Source organism: Phaenicophaeus curvirostris, chromosome 14 (genome assembly GCF_032191515.1).
Source record: "Phaenicophaeus curvirostris isolate KB17595 chromosome 14, BPBGC_Pcur_1.0, whole genome shotgun sequence".
Lineage (NCBI taxonomy): Eukaryota > Metazoa > Chordata > Aves > Cuculiformes > Cuculidae > Phaenicophaeus > Phaenicophaeus curvirostris.
In genome coordinates this window covers 8,131,610-8,156,358 of record NC_091405.1, presented here as the reverse complement: position 1 = coordinate 8,156,358, position 24,749 = coordinate 8,131,610, and the positions used below count along the sequence as shown (strand labels likewise).

Below are 24,749 nucleotides of genomic sequence, written 5' to 3'. Positions count from 1 at the left end.
ATCAAGACCAGTTCCACAACAGAAAAAGGAGCTTAGTAGACAGGTTGAGTTTCATGATCAGTGTCAAATGAAGTAGTTTAGCAACAATCCTCAAAATTTGGAATCTCAGTTTAGACAGCCTGTTGCATCTAGTTGAGTGTAACAAATAATTAGATGTCCTTCCATCAGTACAGAGGCAACAGAGAGGTCATTGTTCATTCTTTCCAATTATAATACAGTTCAGCAGAGTCTTTCATAGTTTTTCAGTATCACAGAATGTCTCACATCTGATTAGACTCTACTCGATGAACTGGTTCATTCTCAAGGAGGAACTGTATTATTTTCTAGATAGAAAAATCTTACATTTTAACTTGGAGAGCTTAATTACACAATGAGATACAGACACAGGCTTCTCTGTGTTTCTTTATTGCATAGTTGCACACTAATTTAACAGTTTAAAATACAGCAGCTAGAAGTTTCTCTACATCAGGTTAAAAAAATGAGGGAAAAGGCCTGCATCCTAGGAAAACAAAAGGCATTCCCTGTTACATATGCTGTGCGCAAAGGCAATTATTTCAGTAAATTATGATTAGGCAGATAACATACATTAAAATACACAATATAATTGCCAGAAAAACAAGGTGCACAAAGAAAAGAGTAAAGGAGTGCCAAGAAATACAAAATCAAGACATTCAAATTTTAAAGCAAATACTATTAACTATAAGTTGACCAGTAAAAGGGACCCTTCATCATAAGTAAGCACTGCAGAATACCAGTACTCTAAAACCTAAATTATCATGAGATCAAAGCAGTCTCCGTTTCTATAGATTTCAAAGCCAAAAGATGCAGTCCTCTCAGACTGGCAGTAAAAACACCAATGCAAGGCACTCATGACCACACACAACAACTGACTGGTCAGCATTATGTGGTGTTGGACACCTGAAGAGCACTGGTGTGAAAGTTCTAGAATGTAGGAACATGGATCAAACATTCAAATACCAAATGAAGTTGTTCCAACTAAGAAGTCACTGAGAACGAGACCTCTGATAAAAGTGATATCTAACAGAAATACTAAAAAGCAGCTGGAAGTCAGACCAACACAGATACAGACCTATGCTCAAAAACTTTCTACTCCCTTTAAAATAACCTGTCCTCAAAATTATTTCTATGAGTCTAATTCCTAGTACGCACTGCCACAGGAACTCCTCTCAGTACAGTATCAAGTAATGGAAGCATCTACTACACAGGGACAAATACAAATGTGTGCTTTGACCCTTTTGTATTGTACCATCCAGAAGAAGAGCCTAAGGATTCCTATACAGACACCTTCAAACAGAATTTAATTTAGTTGTGCAAAATCATTACAAATATTAGCTTGAGTCCAACAAATTGGTTTTCCACTCACACAACTGGTAGAATAAGGCAATAGAATCATCCTGATTTACATAAATGTGCAGGTAGACAGAACTGTTTTTCTGGACGTTAGTTTTTGCAAGGCCAATATGGTTCACTGTAACATAAAAGCTAAACACAAACACACAAAAATAACCCCCAAAAGCCTTTCTGTTCATTTCCAGCCTGCTAATTTCAACAATCCACCCCGCAACTGAGATACTGTCTACCTTAACCAGAGATGCTAAAACACCTATATGTAAATGCAAGATTCAAAAAACAGCAGCAGAACTGTAACAGAAAATCCCTGTAAAGCTTATTCTTGTAGCACAATAGAGTTAGGGTTTTTTTAATGTCAACTCTGTTTCTGCATACTTGAAAGTGTCAATGCTGACGCTGAATTTAATTAATTTTATGTTAAAATATTTAGATGTGATTTTATCTAAATATGTATAGAGTATACTTACTAACTCTAGGACTGGATAATATATTTATTCTCTTGCAAAACTTACATGACAATACTTTTAACAAGTAAACCTCTGTAAGAATTTTAAATAGATTCCTGAAAATAGAATATGTAACATCATGTCTGATAGATGCACGGTGGTGAGAGTGTTAAAGTTCGAGATTCACACAAACATGAAGAAAATTGGTTCAGTGGACCAAACCTAACTCATGAGAACTTAATTGGGCATGAGCATGCTATGGCATTATGAAACATCTGAAGATTAAAACACTTACACCACAGTAGTTCCCTAAGAAGAAAATGTGTATTCTCTATTTGCATATGCTAGGACAGCTCTATTATCTAGCGAAACAAGCCTCAGTGGATGACAGGAACACAAAAGCTTGGTGATAATTATCCAGGCAACTAAAAAAACTTTAACAAAAATTCCATGAAGCTTTTTAAAAGGCCCATTCACATATGATGGGACAGATGGTTTGCCTGGTTTTAAGAACTTAAGCTGATAGCCCCAAGAAAACACTGCCTTTTACATAAGAGATTATATACTAATTCAGAGATGCTGCCCTAACTTGCAACATTAAGCACATTAAATTTTCATGTACTTTTTTAGCTGGCAATTCAAACTAATGCAATTAAACAGGCAGTTCCCTTTATACGCTCAAAAGTTTTCCTCCATCAGTAAAGCAAATGGGTGTCTTTTCACTGATCTGACGGAGCCCGTTTCAGTTTACTGTACTGTACCCTACTCAGTATTAATAAGGCAGTAGTAATTTTAAGTATTTTAATGCAGACAAGCTACGTACAGCTAACTTCATCACCTGTAAAGGCAACATTAAGATGACTATATTACAGTTTTCCTAACTGCTATTAATGAGTAAAAAAATTTGAAAGATCAACAAGATATGTGCCAGTTCAGAATCACTGCCATCTTTTTGCAGGGTCCTCCTCAGAGAAGTGGTTGCAAGGACACCACTGAATGAAACTCTCAAGCTTAATTACTAGATCAACCAAAACCATACAACTTAATTGCTGGATAAAGTACGCAAAGGTAGAAAGTAAAAGAATTCTTTTCCTATGGCCAGAACTGCAGATGTCCCTACCAAAATTATGTTGGATCTCTTCCTTCTCTGGCAAAATCATCAGTGAAGTGATTCTGCAGATCAGGACCATAGTAAAAAGCCTTGTCTGATTATGCCAAACACTTTAGTTTGATTGAGATGGTAAGTTTAACTAAGCTGGTATAGTTCTACAGAGTTCAGCCAAGATGATAATGTTCAACCGATCAGTAAGGGCTTAGGAGAGGTAAGGAAACTGAAGATAACATACTGCCATGTTGAATATACTATACAGTACAAATTATTGTACTACACTGTGACAGAATAGAAATTTTCTGACATTTACCATGTAGAGTCACTCTAAGGTTACGTGGCCACACTTCAAATTGCCATGGGAGAAAGGCACAACTGTTGCAACATAGCAGCGTGAGGTAGAGCTACAAAGGAAGCAAAGGCAAGCCCTAGGCCCTTAAGTAGTTACACAAGAACATTCAAAAGCCTTAAAATCATCAGGGTTCACTAAAAAGTGTTGAAGTGCTTTTAAACTGAAAATTTGGCCTGTATAAGAATTAATCCCAAAGTTCTGAATTAAGCATTGACAAGCTACCGTCCTGTCACTGCTTGTGCTGAACCACACCAGCAACCAGTGACTTTGCTTACTGGCAGAAGCAGACCAAAATACCTTTCCTCCAAGACTCCTCAAATATAATCAATCAAGATCACATAATGAGTTTACAGATCTGCTCCTCATCGAAAAATCTGACCATACATTTGGTACGTTAACTTCATGCACAGGCACGCTCAAATACAGTAAAGTATAAAAAGACAGTGAGAAAGGTGCACAAGAGAAAATTATAGCTAGCAGTAGCATACTTCAGAGGTAGATAATACTTGTGGGAATTGGACCGTAACTCTAGGATAAGACTCCACAGCTGGCAGCTTAGAAGACAATTTTTTTCTGGTCCACACAAATAAATTGCAACCACCATCTAACTTTGTTTCTATAAGGTGCTATAAATACAATCTGGTCCCCAGCTCACCCAAAGCTAAAGAACTCTTCTTGTAAGAAAGTACATCCTAAGACAAAACTTTAAAGAGAGTGCACTGGTGCTCTGAGTTACTGAAAAAAAAATAAATCTTTCACATATCCACATGCCGCATTTTGTCCATACTCTCCTAGCACTGGATTAGGTTTCAGATTTTTTTTCCCCCAAAATCCCACTGGGAGAGTCAGCTAGAGCTTACCTAGTTTTGCTTCCCTTCGATGTGATCAACAACTGGACATTTTTGCCTAATTTGCTGTTCTTGACAGTCTTGAGATACTGGTGCATTCTCTTCTGCTCTCTCCTTCTGGCACATTATTAGTACAGAAGAGTAAGAAAGGCCAAAGCCAAAAGCTTCTACGTTTGTAGAAAAAGTCTTCTGGCTTGTGGTGCAGGCAGAAAGGACATTGTGCCATCCATATCAAACATGGATCATGCAGTTAATAGAATGTAAACAGGTTAGATTCTATAAATCATTTTTTCCCATCTCCTCTTGTCATCCTAAGCACCAAGAGAAAAAGGAAGAAGATAAAATGTCTCTGTCTATGTGAGCAAGAGAAGCCAGCTCTCCTCCCAAACCTTTGAAACACATCCACAAAAGGACCTAACAGATTTTAATACTTTTCACTTTTTCACACTTCCTGCTAGCTCACATGTTTTCAGATGGGATTATTAATTCATGCAAGACACCCAAAGAGCATCTGAAAAGACACAGAAAGATTCAGGAAAGAGTCAGGAAAAAGATCTCCTGCCATTATTTTTCCTTTAACTGTTGTGTTAAGTATTATTTACTTCTTTATAAAAGCAACACTAGAAACCTCCACAGCTTCTCTGCAGAAGGTTAAATGGCACTTAAAACTGAAATGGTGAACTGGCTGGCTGAAAACTGTATGGCATACACACACTACAGAAAAAGGAAAAAATAATAAAAATTAACGTCAGTTATATCCAGGTTTTGCAGTCTGGACTGACATTTCATTGGCCACCTATGGCCTGATCTGCTCAGCATGGTCCTTGGGTTGTACTTCAGTATTCAAGAGATGCCTGCTTTGGAAGGATGAACGGACGGTTCGATTCATTAACGGCTGAAGAGGGCGAAAGTTGTCTACCATTCTCTTTTCTTCTTCACCATCTGAAGTAAAGAGCAGCATCCGAAATGCCTCCAGCTGAGAATGAAAAACGTCCAATTTTGTGACTTTACTAACTGAAGAACTGTTTGAGTTCAAAACAAAACACAATCATTTGTGCTTAAAAAAAAATATCAAAGGTATTACTATGTTTGTATCCTGAGAAATTTTAGCACAAACTTCTGGCACTTCTTTGTCACTCCCTGGTAAAGATTATGCCATTATCCATAAAAATGCAGAGGATTAACTGTCACTCATCTGTAGTCATTAGTCAAACTAAAACTCAAATGTGGCATGTCCAAGATGGAATCGATTCCCATTCAAATACTAGAACATGTGCCATCTTTCCAACCTTAATTTACACCCTTCCTGGAATTTTGTTATCACAGAATCATAGAATCACCAGGTTGGAAGAGACCCATTGGATCATCGAGTGATTTGGGCTGGAAGGGACCTTAAAGATCATCCAGTTCCACCACCCTGCCATGAGCAGAGACACGTCTCACTGGATCAGACTGCTCAAAGCCCCATCCAACCTGGCCTTGAACACCTCCAGGGATGGAGCAGCCACCACTGCTCTGGGCAACTTGTGCCAGTGCCTCACCACCCTCACAGGAAAACATTTCTTCCTAATAACTAATCTAAATCTCCCCTCTTTCCGCTTAAAATTGTTACCCCTCATGCCATCCCTGCTCTCCCTGATAAAAAGCGCCTTTCCCAGCTTTCCTCTAGGCCTCCTTTCAGTACTGGAAGGCTGTTGTAAGGTCTCCCCAGTGCCTTCTCTTCTCCAAGCTGAACAATCCCAACTCTTGCAGCCTGTCCTTCTACGGGAGGTGCTCCAGGCCTCTGATCATCTTCATGGCCTCCTCTGGACTTGCTCTAATAGATCCATGTCCTTCCTGTGCCAAGGACTCCAGAACTGAATGGTTATCGTATACAGACATGCATTTGCTGGCACCAAGAAAGGTAGGAACCTCAACAACCAACCACCTACAAAGCTGTTGCTCTCAGTAGTTTATAACTGGGGATTAAAATAAAGTATGCAGCAGATCAGCTTTCAACGCTTGTGAGGCCATGACAACGTTAAGTAAACTGAACTTCTCTACACCATAAAAGAATGAGTGAAGAAGAGCCTGAGGGTGGAGGGAGAGAGGAGGTGGGAAAAAGTTTCAACTGGAAAGCAGAACAATACACTAAGCACTCAGTTCTCTCCTCTCTCCCAACAAAACACACAATCGAAGTACAATTCCTATGAGTCCTCCTTCTGACTGTTTTCTACTTGTCCTTAAGTCTACCAAGGAATAACATGGCATTGAAACACAAAGTACTAAAATTAAAAGCAGCAGAGGGCATATGGTTACAAGTTAGGGCAGGTGTCTGACCACAAACTCTTCCACTTGAAATAACTTCCGTGATACAAACATTTGCTGAAACCGTTGTTTGTCCTTTTTTAAAGAGAATTAAAAAAAAGGAATTCAAGGACAGTACAGGCAGATACAAAGTAAACATGCCTACAAAGGCAAAGGAGAAAACTCAGTAAGAACTCACTCTCTCACCATCAGAAGGGCATGTGAAGGACTCTGAGCCACCCACCATCCTTCAGAGTCCTCCCAGTGGAAGAACAGAGGACTAGCGGTTGCAGGTTGCAGCCTCTGCAAGATCTCTGTGCAAACGCACGTGGCTATCAAAACTATGCACAAAAGGTCAGAGTTTGGAATTTCACTAAACTTGCCCCTTCTCCTCCCTCCCATCCTCAAAATGGGGCTGCAGCCTGGTAAGGAGAGCAAAATTATGCAGTGCTGCAATAAATAATCTGAGGAGTTTTCAAGGGGCAGCTTCTAGCAGAAGGCATTGTTTACCACAGATCAAGATAAAACTCTATCACAGAGCTGGAGAAGCATCTTTAACTGCTTCATGAAGAGATCTCAGTTCTTTCAGTATCATCTGTTGTTAATGCCAAGATACCTCCCCAAATACTGGGTGTGAAGCAGCCAATGATCTCTGTGAATACTGGTACCAGTAAGCAATTACTTCTGTGCACCATTCCCTTCATGGCAGCAGGCAAAGAGGTATCATGTTATTTGAAATGTAAGCATGAGATTTACCTGATTCTCATCAACCTCTATCGGCTGCTTCTTAATAATCCACGTGACTGATTCAGTAAGTGGAGGAGTAGTCAAAGACCCCGCGTAGGTCCAATAATCGGGGCATGAAGGTAGCAAACAGGAGGGATCAAAGACATCAAACTCGATAACAGTGTCCTAAACATCAGAAAGAATTTATTTTAGAAAATCGTATTTTGAAAAAAAAACCCAGAATGACAGATGCTTTAAAAAAATCTTAACAATGTGATTAGATACTGTATGTGTTCTGTATGCCTATGCAAAATTAGGTACAGTGAATATTAATAATGACCTACAGAAAATAATAATTAAAAAACCCCCAAACTTGCAGAAAACTGGTAAGCTGGGTTAAACACAGAATAGGCAGTCAGTGAGCAGACAAAACTGAAATAATTGTGTTGTCCCCAGAAACCATTAGGAATTCATTGCAGAACAAACAAGGGGTACTAAAGAACAACTGATTATGTCTTTGTAGGAGCTAGAAGCAAACAGGAAAAAGAAAGCATAAGTGGTAGAGTAAGTTCAAGGAATTCTGCCAGATATACTTAGACAGCAAACAATAGTGATTTTAGGCAGTGGGGAGAGGGAAGACGACTAAAATTTTACTTAAATCACATCAAGTATTCATGCCTCCAGAATGTGCACTCCCACAAGTGAAAGAGATACCAGACAGCACGCAGGAGCTTCAGAGTCCGCTCCTACACAAGCGTTTTAATTCTGAGGGTGCTTCCAGGATATACTGGCAATGCCTAAAGGAACACCCTGTTTTCTCTCAGACAGGCTTTATCAGTTCCCCACTGAGAATGAGAAATGTTGCAGTTTTTTCAAAAATAGGGAGTTGGACAAGAGATTCTAGATGGAATCATGTGAGAGAAGAAGGTGCAAGGACATCAGAATGGGTATTCTTTGACCTTCCTCCTCCTCCTCACCAGGGCAATCTTTCTCCTGGTTTGGTGTTTAAGTCGGTGATAACGCTGGCAAAGCAACAGAAGTTTTCAAACATTTTAAACAGAGTGCTGATGGGTTGCTGGGTGACTGACATCCTTCGGAAATGAGATCACTTTCAGAGCAGCCCACACATGGCTCGATAAGACTAACATTTGATATGATTTTTAAACATCTGGACTTCAGTGTCTTCCAAATTTATGTGCCGTGAAATATTACGTTCTCATAATAGACGTGTATTTACAGATTTCTGTAGGTCTCTTTTTTTTACTGATCTGACTTTCTTGGCATTTATCTATCAGAGTTTTCACTGCTCTTCATAAATATTTTTATTTGGATAAAAAAAAATCCTTACTGTGATAAATAACAGCACGAGGACTTCAACTGGATGTGCTTACAAGACAGCAAAATTCGTGATAAGTATTTTTTGTTTGTACGGGCACTTGGAAGATCATGAGCTGCTTCTGAGCACTATCAGAGAGGCAGCACTCCCTCTCCTGGCAGAAGAGTCAAAAACCAGCTTTCCCTAGTAGATGATCTACAGTGTTGAAAAAGAGGCACAAAATAGCCTCCGCCTCAAAGATCTCACAAACATCAGCAATCCTTAATGACACAAGAAATAAACTACCACTTTACACAGCACAGAAAACTCCTTCCAGTTAAATAACATCAGAACATAATCCAGTGGTAATTGTTTTCATAGAAGAAGGGCAAGTGAGAGCAAACATTAAACATGTTCATAACTTTCTAAATGGATCTAATCAAGAGCATAATTAAATCGTGAGGTTTGGAAAGCTTGAAGTATATAATTACTCCTTAAAACTTAGCTCCCCATCAAGTCTAACCAAAAATTCATCCAAGGTGTCAATTGGGCCCCTTACTGACATTTAAGGAAGAAAGCTTTTATCACTGTTTTGGTATTCTCAAAGTAGTCTTTATGTTGAATGACTTCATTAGCTACGCTGAGTCATAACTTGCGGAACACTTAAAAATACGTACCTTGTGTTTAACTGCTGGCAAGGCATCAACCACTGCCTGCAGCCCTTCATGATGTGCTCCCAGCTGCAGAAGACAGGCAGGAGTTAGAGAACCATCAAGCTGACATTCTACATATCTACCTTAATCAGTATTTCTGGAAAACAACAACAATCTAGAGGTATTTTGTCCTAAATCAGTTTTAACAAAACGAAAATAAAAAGGCATCGTCACAGCTTATTACACAAAGAGAAATTACCTTTAAAAACACTCCAATAACAGCCAGGCCGTTACCTTCCATTACAGCTTCTTCAAAAGTTGGGTACACAACAGCATTCCAGTGCACTAAATGCAACTGAAATATAAATAAATGAGAAATCAACACATGCACAGAACACAGCCATTGTATCAAAAAAAATTACTTTTCAACTTTGGCTCTGGCATCAAATACACAAGACAGTTATTTCATACAGGGTAAGCAGGACCAGGCTTCTGGAGTTACAGGTATGGGTGTGAGAATTAAGTAATCTTCCATTTGCTCTTTAAATATTTTTTAAGAGTATGTAGCATGTGCTTTGTTTCTCTGCAAGCATTTAGTAATAATGAACAAAGTGACTTTAAAGCAGTAACGACTGGGAGATTTGGAGGTCCATTAGAGACAGCAGCTGAGATGTGGTGCATTCACCATACCCCCAAGAAAAGAGATCGTACACCTCATGTAAGCCCTTAACTTATTGTGGCTCAGAGGTAAAGCACTTAGAGTCTAATTGAGATCTGAGTTTGCACATTTACCTAATCTTTGTTGCCCACCTGATCAGCACCCCATTATCTGGGACCTGGGAGTTCATAAAGACCAGACTGCATGCCCTCAGTCTGTTTTGTCCCCTCATTTTGCCCTTTAAAAGGAGGAAAGACAAGCACAGTTTTGCCACTTCAGCTGGACAGAGCTGGAATAGCAATGATACTTCATTGTCTGCCACTGGCTTGTAAACTGCAATTCTTCAGACAGGGAGTTTTCTAACAGGCAATAAGAGTCACAGCCTGAGACCCAGCTGCCAGTCCCCACAAGTACCTGCATTGTGCATTTTATCTCATACCTCTGCTGGGTAAAATTTACTGTCAACTGTGTGCTCTGAACCCCACTCGTTTATAGCTCCCCAATGGAAGTGGAACTGCTTTAGCCTGTATTGGTTTTCCAGAGGACCACCAACGATTACTAGAAAACAAAATAAGATACACACATTAATAAATACGATTTAGAATTGTCCATACAAGTAACACAGCGAGATCCTTCTTGAAATAAATTTGGCCAGGAAAAAAAATCAGGTGGAGCAACCATCTTAACTGGAAGAGTTCCCTATTGCTTGGCCACTTTTGCAATTTACTTTGCTGTCACCAAATCGTACAAGCAAACACTATTTTTCCCTGCAGTCTGAATCAACTATATCAAACTGAAGCTAAGTTAAATAGTGTCTTCATCCATCTCCCCTCGAGGGAATTTGTTTTCCAATTCACATCAAGTCTGGCAGAGTCACGGTGATTACATATTACGTTCTATACTCTCCTCTTCAAGCAGGCATATGAGAACTGCTTTACCAGAAGAAACATGTGTGCTGACAAAGTGATGAATACATCTACTAAATGACATCCCCGTGAAGCCTCAACGTCTGTGAAAAATACTGGAATTCCCCATGGCAATACAAGACTATAAAAATTCAATTTTGCCAGAAAAATCAGTACATTGTGTCAAATGTTCAATTCTGCTTTTTTCAAGTTACAAAAGTCCAGATACACTATTCTGCTTCAACACAGCTTTCAGACTGCATAAGCAGCACTCCACAAGCATCTAAAAATTACAGTCTGCCTATGGACAAGACTCTGAGTTTCAGGGATCTTTAATGCACTTTTTAGCCATAAATAAAGATAAACCATGTCTGCTTTCTTGATTTCAGGAGGCCTCTCATCATTGTACAAATACATGAACGAAAAAGCCTATGCCCAGCTTTCCACCTACTGTTGGGTTTTACTTATTTCCTCCTAACTGAACCAGGAACATCCTGCCAAGTCTTCTTGCTAATTATTATATCACAGCACCTGGTAAATGAGAGACCATAATTACTTCCAAAGGGTCTACAACAAATATGTAGCTGTAGAGACCCATTTGCTCATTTATATTTAACTGTTTGCCATGGTTAAATTTTAGAGCAAACCACTGTATAAAGTACATAATCCCAACGTTACTTCTGAAACAAGTTAATCACTTTAAAGCTAAGGAGAAAACAACAAGAGGCATTAAGAGCTTTTCTTGTATTTTCTTTTCTCCCTGAAAGCCAGCCAGCAGTTTTGAAATTCTAACTAGATAGACCTGCTTGTGATAAAAAAGTAAGCCGAAACAAGCTATGCAAATTGACATGTGTTTTCATCCACTGCTGCCGAGCTCTTAGCATAAGTGCAATACTGACCATCAATGAAAAATCATGATGGAGAAAGAAAACTTCCAGGGATGGGATGAAGATGTAGTCCACGCTGCCAAGTCTTTCAGAATCAAAGTCTCTACACTAACCCTATCCATTCCTGATTATGTGATGATGCAAACCCACAAGCAACTACATTCATGTAAAAAAATCACATTCACTTGAACGTTTACTTCACGAGTAAAGTTAGGCATGGGTACACATATGCAGCAAATCAGGTTCCTACAGCAGATACTAGAAAGTGACAGGAAACAAAGAGGAACTTGCAGTCCCTTTACAAGCATTCTGCCACTTCATTTCCTCTCAGTTCCTCAGTGCTGATAATTTTGGAAGATAACAAGTTTAAAGGATCTCTAACAACAACCAGATGAAAGAATCACATCAGCCTTTTCTAGTTAGCCCTAGACCTTTTCCAGTCTCATTTCCTTGCAGCAGAGGGCATTCACGCACACAGACAGGACCACATTCTGTACATACCTTCCCCACACCCTCTTTCTTCTTCATCTTCCTGCTCTGCTCATAAGCAAACACCCCATGGCAGCACTAACTTCATCTTTGCCCATGTCTTGTTTTGCCTCATCTCAGGAGTTGAGGATTTTTGTCTATCCTGGATACATGTTTCATTTTGTCTTTTTCATCTTCTGTTTCAATTTTGCTGCTTTTTTTTGTTTGTTTGTTTATTCATAAGCTTCCTTCTCTGGGTTTCTATTATTGTTAGATAGAAGCTGGCAGAAGAAAAATCAGAAAAAGCAACAGTAAAGAGAAAAAAGGTGGAAAAGAGAGGTAAGCAGTTGAAAACCTGGCCATTTATACAGTCACATCCCACAATCCATTGTTTCTCTGTCATTTTGGAGTCCTGTCACTGATCATTTAATTCCATCCTCCACTAGCTGTCATCACCCTCCACTGAATTCAATTCATTTGAGGAAGATGATGATGATGATGAAAAGGCAGCCATCTAAAAAGAGGCAGAAAGAAGGCTCACACTTAAAAAGATTTACCTCAAGTGGTCAGTCTTGCAGATAAAGTGGATAAGATCTTTCAGAGCTGTGATGCTTTGAATAGCCAGCCTCTGAAAGACCAGTACCCTTCTAATTTACAGTCCTAATGGTTCCATGCATGCCTCTCTATCACGAAAACCGTCCCTATGTTTTTAAATGCTGCATATTTCTTAACCTTCTGCAGGCAATTCCCCTCCATTACATCAACCCTTTCAGAAAAAATGATTTTGTTATCCATTCAATTGCAAATCTTTTAAGGAACACATCCTCAACAGATTGTGGGGTATGGCTGTATGAAGTAAGAGACTGTTAAACTAGAAGCAAAACCAATCTAAAGTCAGTAAGTTGAAATCATCGATGAGCTAACAAACGATGTGTCCATCTTAGTCCCTCCCCTAACCTCACCTCAGTAACGCAATAGCAGTTTCTACAGTAAAAACAAAGGGGCAGGAAATCGGTTTCTTCATTACAATAACAAAGCTCTGAAACAAGCCAGGGCAAGAACGTTTCCTTGTGGGAAACTCAACATTCTGGGTAAACAGCTATAAAAACATCAAAACAAAAATAAACCCCAAACATCACACTTGTCCCTGAAAGCCTCACACGTTCCACCACCATTTTTGCTGTATTGGTTTATCAGCTTTTTTCCAAACATCAACCGAAAATACAGGTATCGGAGACAAAGCATTCCCAACAGCATTACTAAATCTCCTATGAGGGTCTAGTAACTCTCACGGTAAGGAGCTATCTTAAAAACATATTACTCTAACCAAACAGGTTTAACTTGCCCAGGGTCCCTTAGTTTCTCCCTCCAGGACAAGCTGAGTAATTGATGTGAACCATGCGCTTCACAATATTCCTGACCAACTGCTACCAGTTCACCTGCCTTTAGGAAATATCACCTTTATACATACCATCAATGTCCTCTCGTAAACTCAACTTTTAAAAGCAACAACACACAGGAAATCAGGAATTTGGTAGCAATATCTTGCTTTTAAGTCACTTGACTCTGTAGAGCATTGAAAAAATTTAGCTGCTCTGGTCAGTGTGCTTATTCACACCAAACCGCTGGAACAGGTAACTGGATTTTGCATGCATGGACTCCTGCTTATACTAAAACAACAGGACCCGATGCACCTGCTCCCTATGGCAGCAGCTCAGTATTGTTTAATTCTTCAAAAGCTTATAGAGATAAGTATGTATGCTTTCCAGCTGAAAGTAATTTTGCTGCTGATTATTTCAAATGCATTGAATATATCTGTTAATACCACAAAAGAGGTAAGTGGCAGATTACTTTATTAAAGAGTAATAATGGAGTCTCATTTAAAAGTAACTAGATACATGTCCGTATGACTGAAGATTGATTAATGTAAACAAAGCTGTGGTATTATATGACCTAATGAAAAAGGTAGGGCATTAAGGCTTGTGCAAGAAGAATAAGTTTCAACCTACAACAAAGGATTTGTGCATAATGTTCATGGTAAATACACAGTAAATACAAAGCCTACATAGAACTTCTGTATTACAATTCCCATCATTGTAAATCTGTGGTTAGCTAAAATATTCTTTCACTGTACATTTATTTTCAACACTCAACCTGAAATTTTACACCACGCAAATACTTCTCCTCTCTAAGCATTAGTAAGACATTAAATAGATTTTTCTGTGTTTTGCTTACTTGATCTATCAGTAGAGTCATCAAACTCAACCAGGAATGAATATCCATTGTTCCAGATGTGAAGACACGTTGTTGGGTCGTAGTTGATTCTCAGAGGCTTGAGAAAGGGGTCATAAACACTGTCCCTCCACTGGATATTGATAGGAGACTGTCGGGTGCCCCCAGGAACTGTAAGCGGACTCTGCCAAAGCGGATGCACTGAAAGATAATGAAGAGAGTCAGGCTCTAATGCCCAATAGAAAACTTCCAACTAAGTCCTTCAGAATTTTTGGCAAGAGAAGGTGTTTTGGCATATTGGCTCCAAAGGCTAATTCAAGTCAGCTGATGTGAAAAAAATGAAAAAAAGAAATAATACATTCCAGTTGCGTGACTCAAAGCCACACAGGGAAGTGCAGCAATTTGACTTACAACTGTATTGATACCTTTTTGCATTTGCAAAACACTCATCAAATAAGCCTGTCCCCTTATTTGCCATAAAACACTTTTTTTCTTTTATTGCCAACTGATTTCAAGGGGGCTTCTTTTCTACAGCTTTGCCAGAGTCTCAGCACACCACTTCAGCTCTCCTCATACCCCAGTACCATCAACTGACGGTGGATTGCATCAGACAAGGTTAACTCCCACTAGAAAGCAAAAATATTTTCTTGAAGGTGCCGGTCTTTTTCGTACATGTGCTCAAGGATTACACCACCACTGAGGGCGTAGTGCTCCTGAAGCACCCACACCAACATTGACCAAGACTACAAGATCTACAGCCATGGCAGGGGCAGTGGATTTAGATGATCTTTAGGGTCCCTTCCAACTCAAAGCATTCTATGATTCTGTGATACCCACGCCTGAAACATCCTATTTTGGAGGTCACCTTGTGCATCTCAAAGTGGTACGAGCAGGACAGACACATCAATAATTTCCAGGGGACTTTATTCTGCTTAAAGCCAGAGCTGAGATGCATATGGACTTGGGGAGCCCTGGTTCACCTGCTGTTCCCAACACCCACAACCCACAGACAAAGTATGTGCCCTGCCCGTGCACCCAGCCCAGAGCCTCTGCTGTGCTGCATCACTGCATGCCACTGCCTGTGGGCTTCCAAAAGGAGGAAAAAACCCACATAAATTAAAACTTATAACAACGAGGGACAGCTAAACAACCTCCCCTTGCAGTTTCCTCAACAAGGGGCAAACCTTATTGGCCAGTGGAGGGTCACCCCACCCAGGTAGCACAGAGAAAAATATTGTCCCCAAGTGCCACAGCTCCGTTACTGTCGCTGCCATTTCCTGATGGCAACGGGGCTGAACTTGGCATCCCCACCTCATCCACACGAACACTGGAGGCACCGGCTGCCCCTCTGCCCAGGGCGGGGGGGGCTGGAAGGGACAGAGGGACAAGGGCTCTGCCCCTGTGGGGGCGTCATCGCAAAGGGAGGAAGGGGTTCCCGTCCCGAGGGAAGGGAAGGAAGGAACTCTCTCCCCCTAAAGGGAAGGCGTTCTACCCCCCCAAAGCAAAGGAAGGAGTTCTCTCCCAATGGAAGGGGTTCTCCTCCGCCCCCGCCAAGGCGAAAGAAGGAGTTCTCCCACAAGGGAAGGGGTTCTCCACCAATCCCAGAGCAAAGGAAGGAGTTCTCCACCAAGAGAAGGGGTTCTCCTCCGCCCCTCCAAAGCGAAGGAAGGAGTTCTCCCCCAAGGGAAGGGGTTCTCCTACCCTCCTGAAACAAAGGAAGGAGTTCTCCTTACCCCCCCCCCCCACAAAGCGAAGGAAGGAGTTCTCCCCCAAGGGAAGGGGTTCTCCACCACTCCCAAAGCAAAGGAAGGAATTCTCCCCCAAGGCAAGGGGTTCTCCTACCCTCCTGAAACAAAGGAAGGAGTTCTCCCCCAAGAGAAGGGGTTCTTCTCCCCACCCTAAAGCAAAGGAAGTTCTCCACCAAGGGAAGGGGTTCTCCACCACTCCCGAAGCAAAGGAAAAAGTTCTCCCCCAAGGGAAGCGGTTCTCCTCCCCGCTCCTCAAAGCAAAAGAAGGAGTTCTCCCCCAAGAGAAGGGGTTCTCCTCCCCACCCTAACGCAAAGGAAGGAGTTTTCCCTCAAGGGAAGGAGTTTTCCCTCAAGGGAAGGAGTTCTCCCTCCCCTCCCCCAAAGCGAAGGAAGGGGATCCCCCTCAAGGGAAGGGAAGAGGTTCTCCCCCCACAAAGCGAAGGAAGGGGCTCCCCCCGAGGGCAGGGGCCGCACTCACGCGCGCCCCGCAGGCGGTAGGAGCAGCAGGCGCCCAGGCTGCAGGCCCGCGCCCCCCGCCCCGGGCCTGCCGCCCCCCAGGCTCGGCGCAGCAGCAGCGGCAGCATCGACCCGCGGAGCCGCCGAGCCGCAGCCCGGCCCGGCACGGCCCCTTCCGGCACGGCCCCCGGGCCGCCGCTCTGCCCGGCCGAGGCGGGGGCGGCGGGGCTCGCCCCTCAAGGGCTTTTCGCTTTCCCCAGCGCGTCAGCCCCGGCCCCGTGCCTGGAGGGGCTGGATGGGGCTTGGAGCCCCTGATGCCGGGGGAGGTGTCCCAGCCCGCCGCACTGGGGGGGGCTTTGAAGTCCCTTCCAACGCAAACCATTCTATTGGTACGAGGACTGGCTGTTATTCCAAAAAGCGGAATATTTTGATTTAAGCTGAAGTTTTATGTAAATAATTATATTTTTTAAAAAATTAGTATGTCCCTCTGACGGCACGTTTTATTTCAGTGTTTTCCCAGGCATTGTTCATTCTTCTGAGAGGAAAATGTGTTGCGTTCAGCATGATCTGTACTAAACAGATGTGTCTTTCTGTAATCACCTCTGTTTGGGGTCTTTCTCAGTCTCAACTGCAAGGTCAGGCAGAGCTGGCTAAGCCTTCTTCCAAGTGCAGTCCTTTTTTTTGCATAGCAGGATTCAATTGCAAACATAATTAATCCTTGTTCTGACTCTCAGTGGTTTCCAGAATGGCTAACCTTACTGTCCTCAACATATTCCCTCGTGTAACTTAAAAAAGAAGAGGTAGGTACTCAGTGAAATTTAGAACAATTGCTGCTCATAAACATAATTATTTATTTAAAGTTAATCCTTGTTTAAAAGCCTATTGGTCGTGGTCAGGCAACCGCTTGTAGCACAGGTCAGATGAGCCTGTTGCTGAAGTAACAGGGAGCTCCTGACCATGAGGACGGCCCATATGAGGTTCGTGTTTAGTTGAAGCAGGGAGCTGAGACATAGCCTCAGATATTTTAATATGGAGCATAAACAAGAGATACTGAAGGTTAAACTCGTTTACTAACAAAGCAAGGTTGTAATTCCTTCACATTCCATTCTTTTGTGACACGTCCTCTAAATGAAATTGATAACTTTGGGCAGCTTCAAAGTCACATCTACCAAATTAACTCACATAGGTATGCCCTGTATCATAGTATAGATGCTTACTGTTGCAGAGCACTACTTTGTTTCTGTACAACTATCACTTTTCTGTATGTTAAAAACAGTTGAAAAAAAAAAAAGCCTCAAGCTATGCTGCTTTACACTGTGGCATTAAGATGACCAAACTTCGTGAAGTTTTTTTAGGGATTTGATCCTGCAAGGTTTTGAAAATGTAAAGTTTATTATAGCGCTCCTAAGCTGAACAGAATGAGTCATTTCTTGTGGGCTGAACCAAAGAAAAGTTCTTATGGCTTACACTTTTGGAAATGATGGCTGTTTGTGTGTAAAACTGAAGAGGAATAACTTTGACCTACCACACTTTCGTTTCCTTTCTGAATCATTCATAGGATCTGCGTCCAGTTTTACGTGCACATGCTATTTGTTACTGAGCAGAAATTTCACTTTGTTTAATTGTATTGGAAGCTGCAAGCAGAAAAGCAAAAACTATCTGTGCAAAAGGCAACACAAACCCTAAACCTTGTTCCCAGCACTCAGCCAACGTTCAAAATCTTTTTTTTTCTGGACCATTGCAGAAATGGAGTCTCTCCTTGGCCACGTCCCACCCAGAGATGGTGGTATGCGCAAGACAGACATGGCTCTTAAGCAGTGAGCTGGTGAGAACAGCAGCCAGAAACAGTGTCTCCATTGTTCTCAGGTTTTTCCACAATTCCTCCATTTCTGGACCATTGCAGAAATGGAGTCTCTCCTTGGCCACGTCCCACCCAGAGATGGTGGTATGCGCAAGACAGACATGGCTCTTAAGCAGTGAGCTGGTGAGAACAGCAGCCAGAAACAGTGTCTCCATTGTTCTCAGGTTTTTCCACAATTCCTCCATTTCTGGACCATCTGGGAGGTTTTAGCTATGCTCTCTCTTGTTCCTGAACTGAGAGTCATTTCTGCATATAGGGAACACTGCGACCAGAAGTCTGGCAATTGGCCTGCTGAATAAGTTAGCGATACAGAATCTGTGTGGAACGGGAACGAGAAACCTCATCTGCTACATCTGTTTTCAAATGTGAAAACTAAGAATAAAAGTAAGAATTAAGGTAAAAATGCAGTTTGCACACTTTGCTTTCTGCAGCCCTCATTTAGACCGCTGAAGAAGAGTCTAGTCTATTATTTACCTTTGTTAAGTGTGTATCTATGGTATTGTCAGAATATTTATAGTAAATATTGTAATGAAACAAGCATGACCAACATGTGAGTCATCTGTGAAGGGAAATCCGCCACAAATGGGCCTAATCTGTACTTGATTTATTTTTTTAAAGCCTTCCAGACAGACACAGTGATGCTCCACTTATTTTTATAGTATTTAGAGGCTTCTTACACTTTCACTGTGGTGTTTTCCTACCTTTCCCAGCTGAAGCAGATATATAGAGACAATAAAGTAGTCCCTATCTTTTGAATTTCTATAATTAATTGCAGCTGTGGATGCTTTAACAGGTCTGTTTGGAGAAATTGTTAAAAATTTCATTTAGCATTGACACAAATATCCAAAGCTTTGGGGTTGGAGTCAAGATCCTGATGAGAATATAGGCTCTGTATATTAGAGGGTTATCGTAATTAATAAACACAATTTCCAAGAAAATACTTTGAAGGCTACAGTTTTATGGTACAAATCCAATATAAATTCAGTTAAACAAAAGGATTTACTACCAGTTTACACTGTTATAAATTTCATTTGAGGAGACAAAACATTTTTCAATGTTTCATTTTTAAATTCCCTTCAAGTATCTCTGAGAGGAGAGAGTTCTCATATATGGGTTACAAAATTAGGAGTATGAAAATTAATTCATGATATTGTCAAGTAAGAGTAACGGGTAAAATGACTCAGCGTCAGGAGATTTCAGTCTTGATGGTTTTAATCTCTTAAAAAAAATAAACCCTGTTGAATAAACCACTTTGATTTGTTTACACAAGGACTTTGAAACAAGCTTCACACAGCTCTGAAATGAAGCAGGGAGGATGGCACGGTGGGAACAGTTGAGAAACCCCACTCACTTAAAGGAAATACGTTTCTATCCTAAACTGAGCAGGGGTGCTTCCCATAGCAACACATTCTGGATTAGAAAAATAAGAACAAACATATTACTGAAACACAATTAACACCTTTTAAACTTTAAAGGACCGCAGCTCTGCTTCAGCCACTTGGATTTAATATTAGAGAGGAAGTCCAAGATAAGTTGATTTCTTTGAAGCTTTTTGGTATGAATCAAGATTTTGGAGGATAACGGTGGTTGGCTGAGCTCCATTGTGACAAGGTGTTGAAAGTTCTGCTGAGTTGATGTCAGATTTGGACTGTGATGTAGGCCGGTTTATTGATAAACAGCCCAGTGCTTTTTTATCAAACAAATGCAACTGACAGGGCACTCTAAGCTCAGCAGGAAAGCGGCAGCAGATTGTGAAATGCTGACCATTTCTCTGCTTCCAGAATGTTTGGCGGAGATAGGAGCCAGGATGAGAAGGCAGTGGCTGAGGCTAAGTCCAGATAAGGAGGAGGTAATTCCAGCTGGCAAGGTAAAGCAAACAGAGGCTTTATCTTTTCTGTATAAAAACATTTGCTACAATTATGCATGCAGGCTTTGTAACTGGGGATGGCAAGGGCTGAGAAGATACCTCACAAACTGTGCAGTTACTGCAATTGTATGTGCAGTCCTGGAGGTGGCACACCTGGATTGTGTGTCACTGCTGGACCTGTACAATTCTTAATAAAAACCTTGAAGGATTCTGCTTTTCTTGTAACTTCTAAAAGGATAAGAAAGAGAAAAGGCATTTAGGTCTGCTTTGCCAATACGTACTAGGGTAAGGGCATGCTCCATAAACTTAAAATCCCTATGAAGAGCATTTCCAGCAACATCCTCTCTATTGTATTAAAAGGTATTTGAAGGCCTTCATGTATTGTTACAAGATACCACAGAGCTTAGTACAGACACCACTGCGTTAGTCCATGTCACTAGAAATTTATACAACTCTGCCATGAATCTCAGCAATGTTTCTACAGTTCTTTCCCAGTGAAGTGTGGTAAAATACTTTCATCCTTGTAGGGGACACAAGGGGAACCCAGAAAAGGCACTAGAAAGTATCAGTCTTTGAATTGTTTAATCTATGCCCTCACAGCAAGTGTCCGAGTTAAGTCCTAAGTGAAAGCATCACCACCCAGCTTGGTAGGAGAGTTCTGTGAGTGGCAAGGGTGCAGGGAGAAAGATAAGAGATGAAGTTCAGGGGAAAAAAATGAACTTTACATTGAAAACCATTACTCAAGGGCTCAACAGTCCCATTCTACTATTTCTTTGATCAAGTTTTTGTCATTAAAGGCACTGTGTGTACCATCAGCTGCGAATTAGGAAATTTAATTGAATGTGCTTTTTGCTTGGAATGCCTGTTATGAGCAGAGTCTAGTCACCAGATGGAGGAACCCACAGGCTGGCTTATTCAGAGCTTGTCTCTATTCACTGGCAGCTGAAACCAGCCATTCCAAAGATAGTGTTTTCCTGAAACAGTTTGTTTTGGCATTTCCTGCATGGATGTCATGGAGCAGAGAAAGGTTTAAGTAATAAATAGCATCTGTCTTAAATAGTAAAAAGAAATGATAGTAAAAAAAAGTGATAGCAATTGTAGTTAATGTAATCAGTAACGGCCTTCCGATTGAACAGCCTTGTGTGACCTCTTCCTGGAACATTTGTTACCATGAAGTGTGTTTTGGTTTCTCAGTAAGTTCCCCATGGACAAGTATCCGCAGCAACCGAGGACCATGAGTAACCATATTGTTTCTCCAGTACATGTGGAGATGCAGAGATCTCGGCTTTCTCCAGTTTACCTCCCTACTCCATTGAAAAATTTCCAAATGTTTTCCTATAATAACACTTTCCCTGATGAAACGGAAATGTAATTCTTAATGGTAAAATGTTCCATCCCTGAAGTTTTAAATTCTACAGGCCATAAAATACTGAACGAGCAGAAGGATTAGGAATTGTGTAGAGGGATTCTGTGCTGCTGATTCATGGGTTTCATTACTTTTTTAATGAAGGATGTTGATTTATATTGTTTATGTGGCTTCCGAAATTGGAAGTCGTTGGACTGGCAATGACTATTCACATGCAATCTTAGCTAATGTCTTCAAATATGAAAATAACAAATAAATAATAATTACAGATTTTTAAACAGCAATTACAGTGGATTCTCTGGATTTCCCCTCTGAAGCGGTAGTTCGTGTCACTGCATATGATGACAAGGATCGCATGAGCCCAAGCATTACTCATACTGGCCCAGGTTTTGGTTTTAGCTGTTAGATCCCCAGCACAAGGTTGCTGATAAATTGCAGATAAAGAAGTGATATAGAGATTGCTCATGACTGTTAGAAAATATTTTCTCATATGCACACATCCTTGCGTGGAGTGAGTGTACATACAATTGTATAGACTAATTAACACACCTAATTAATATGAATCAATTAGAAAAGCTGCTATTGCTTGCACCTAATTAGTAAACATAATTAATATGAATTTGTTATAAAAGCTACTATTTTATAAGGCTGAATCATTGTTTTTGTAAACATTACTGTAATGCTTTTCTTTGAATAGATAAACAATGGGTTTTTTCCTTAATGTGAAAAATGAAATTTCTCAACATACTTGTAAAGAAAAAAGTGGTAGGGAAGGAAGTAAAAGTTTTAAGAGACTTGGGCTGTGCTAAGAAAGCTCTACACAAGTCATAAAAGAGAAAAATAATGCCATGGATGCAGATGTGACTCATTTTAATTCTGCGTTAGGAATTAACTTCTCCTTGTTGTTTCAAGAGTAAAATGATTCACAAGAATTAGGTATCTTCTATAGATTTAAAGGGCACCTTTTAGAAATGAAGGTGAAGTGCTGTATTAACAAGTTATACTACAGGATTAAAGTACTCACTCTGCTCTAAGCTTTGAGAACATGATTCACATCTTCTATTCTGAGTAGCAAAAAAGTGGAGAAAATTTAGATAGAGAACTCTGAAAAACATTGCAAATGCTGTATCTTTCTAAAAACTGCTCTGAATTATTTCTGATGTCCCAAGTGACAGGGAAGGTCATGTGCTGTATATAAAGCTTCCACGTCTTGGAATACATACAATTCATTGCACTCGGCAGCTGATCCACCAGGCTCTTTGAAGTGCTCATCACTCAGTGGCAGTATTTTGGTGTCATCTTCCAAAATGCATTTCAAACACTGAAAGTTACCGACTGTTTCTTCTAGTTTTCAATATAAATAAAGATTTGTGCTTGTCTCCATTCTGCTTTAGATTATATCTGTCAAAAAATCAGCTGTTTTCTCATCAGTTAAGTAAATACAAGATTTGTTGCTTGATAATTTAAATAGAAGGAAATGACATCTCCGTATTCAAGAAGGGATCTGGCTGTTCTTTGGGAAAAGTTAGAGAGCTAGATATATTTACAGAGAAAAAAAATGGGAAATATAAAAAATTACTCTTTACTTTTGCTCCAGCTGACATGATCTGCACGCAAGCGACCAGACAGGCAGTCTCTGGCTGCCTTCATCTTATTTATAGATAAGCTAATCAGTGTTTTAAGTAACTACATTTTGGACATCTCCCAGTAGTGTCTTGCACCTCAGGAAGTAATTTATTGTAGTTCTCCCATACACCACATTTGTAGCTTTTTGTGGTTTGTCCTTCTATTAGGCCTCATTTTCAAAATTAAACACTGCAGTGTCTGTTTAATTCAAAGTCACTCAATCAATTTGCATTAAATATTCTTTGAATTAGACTTATAGTTTTAATTGAGACCTCACAGGACAAAACACAAAATTAATTGCTGTATTGTCTGTTTCTTCATTGTAGTTACAAGTGAAAGTTGCAAACAACCCAGTAACACTGACACAGCAGAAATAACAATGTTCTAATCCTGCATACAGAGATAAATCATGCAATTCAATAAGACATGTGTGTCTCTAGTTTCTCCCATCCTAGTCACTATTTTTTCTTTAATCTTTCCAGTTTGGTTTGCTGAGAAATAAGAAAGAAGAGCAACGTTTAAGTACATTTGTTGTGTCTGTATCTCTGCATCTCTCTCATGCAGGTACCTAGTGCCATTTTGATAAAATGAAATACACTTACATGCATTGTTCCTGTTTTTACGAGTGCAGGCGGCCAGACTGCAGCGTTGTGCTGGCACTGCTGGACTCCAGACAGTTTTCAGCTGCTTGCATAAATGCACCAGGGTATTTGCTTTCACACTATTCATTGCTATCACCTTGGCACTTGAAATCTTCAGTTTGTCAAACAGCTAGAGGAGGTTTCCAAAGCCTAGCAGCCTGTCAAGAAAGTAGAGGAAAACAAATTCTGTGGATATACAGCTTCAAGATAACTGAGGGGTCTCCAGACTTATTTATAACAGATTTTGAGAGCACCCTTTCTTGACTGGAGAGGTGGAGCTAATCAAGTGGTTAATTTTCAACTTGTCCCTGGACTAGCTTCTTCATTGGCTCTGCATTTTCTTGGGAGGCTGGTTAGTTGATGATTATTCTATGTGTGCTTTCCAGGTTGTTTCTGATCTGGCTTCTAGAACACCAAGAGGTTATAGAAACCACTCTTTTGTATGCAATGAGAGGTTTCTTATCATTTCTTCTTGCATACATTTCTTGAATTTGAGTAGTTGCATATTTGAATACTGATAGCTAAGACTTGCCGTCATTTACAGCTCCAGTTCTGAGGACTGGTGACTACTCAAACTGAGGCAGTCACAGAAATGTAGTAGATAACAGAGCTTGCCCAGAAAAACAGGAAAGGGAGCAGCCTCCTGCAGAAGAGTATTTCAGTTCTGAGCACATTATAGAGTAAAAGTGCAGCCTCAAGGTAAGGAATTTGTTCTTCTGAACTATCAGGTGCTTAATAAAAGGAATAATTTTGTATAGACTAGACCTAGAGACAGACATAAGGAACCATCATTGCCACTCCCATCCAGTTCACACACCACTTTGACCCAGCTGAATTTTTTTTTTCTCCAGTGGGGTGAATGGATGGAGATGTCTTACTATTTCCATATGCAATTCCAAAGACTTCGTTATCTTATGTGAAAGAGCTGT

At 40.5% G+C, this 24,749-nt stretch overlaps 1 protein-coding gene across 2 annotated transcripts; it reads right to left on the bottom strand.

Annotated features, from left to right (window-relative positions):
- CA5A (carbonic anhydrase 5A) lies at positions 1 to 24,059 on the bottom strand. 2 transcript variants are annotated; one of them, XM_069868289.1, is made up of 7 exons: positions 23,782 to 24,059; positions 14,259 to 14,456; positions 10,203 to 10,321; positions 9,365 to 9,460; positions 9,130 to 9,192; positions 7,168 to 7,323; positions 1 to 5,101 (listed from the first exon to the last, which is right to left on the bottom strand). In XM_069868289.1, the coding sequence occupies exons 1-7, from the start codon at positions 23,906 to 23,908 to the stop codon at positions 4,922 to 4,924; spliced, it is 939 nt and encodes a 312-aa protein (XP_069724390.1). In that variant the 5' UTR covers positions 23,909 to 24,059; the 3' UTR covers positions 1 to 4,921. The 2 variants fall into 2 exon arrangements, with proteins under 2 accessions (XP_069724390.1, XP_069724392.1); XM_069868291.1 differs by lacking the exon at positions 23,782 to 24,059 and adding an exon at positions 16,482 to 16,591 and having other exon boundaries at positions 2 to 5,101.
- Between the last annotated feature and the right edge of the window lie 690 nt (positions 24,060 to 24,749).

Excerpts from the sequence above, each read along its gene's own strand:
- CA5A (XM_069868289.1), bottom strand. The coding sequence starts at position 23,908 with ATGAATAGTGTGAAAGCAAATACCCTGGTGCATTTATGCAAGCAGCTG. Across the intron at positions 10,322-14,258 it reads TGACTCTACTGATAGATCAA|TAATCGTTGGTGGTCCTCTG; the intron begins GTAAGCAAAACA and ends TTTGTTTTCTAG. Across the intron at positions 7,324-9,129 it reads TGCCAGCAGTTAAACACAAG|GACACTGTTATCGAGTTTGA; the intron begins GTACGTATTTTT and ends TCTGATGTTTAG.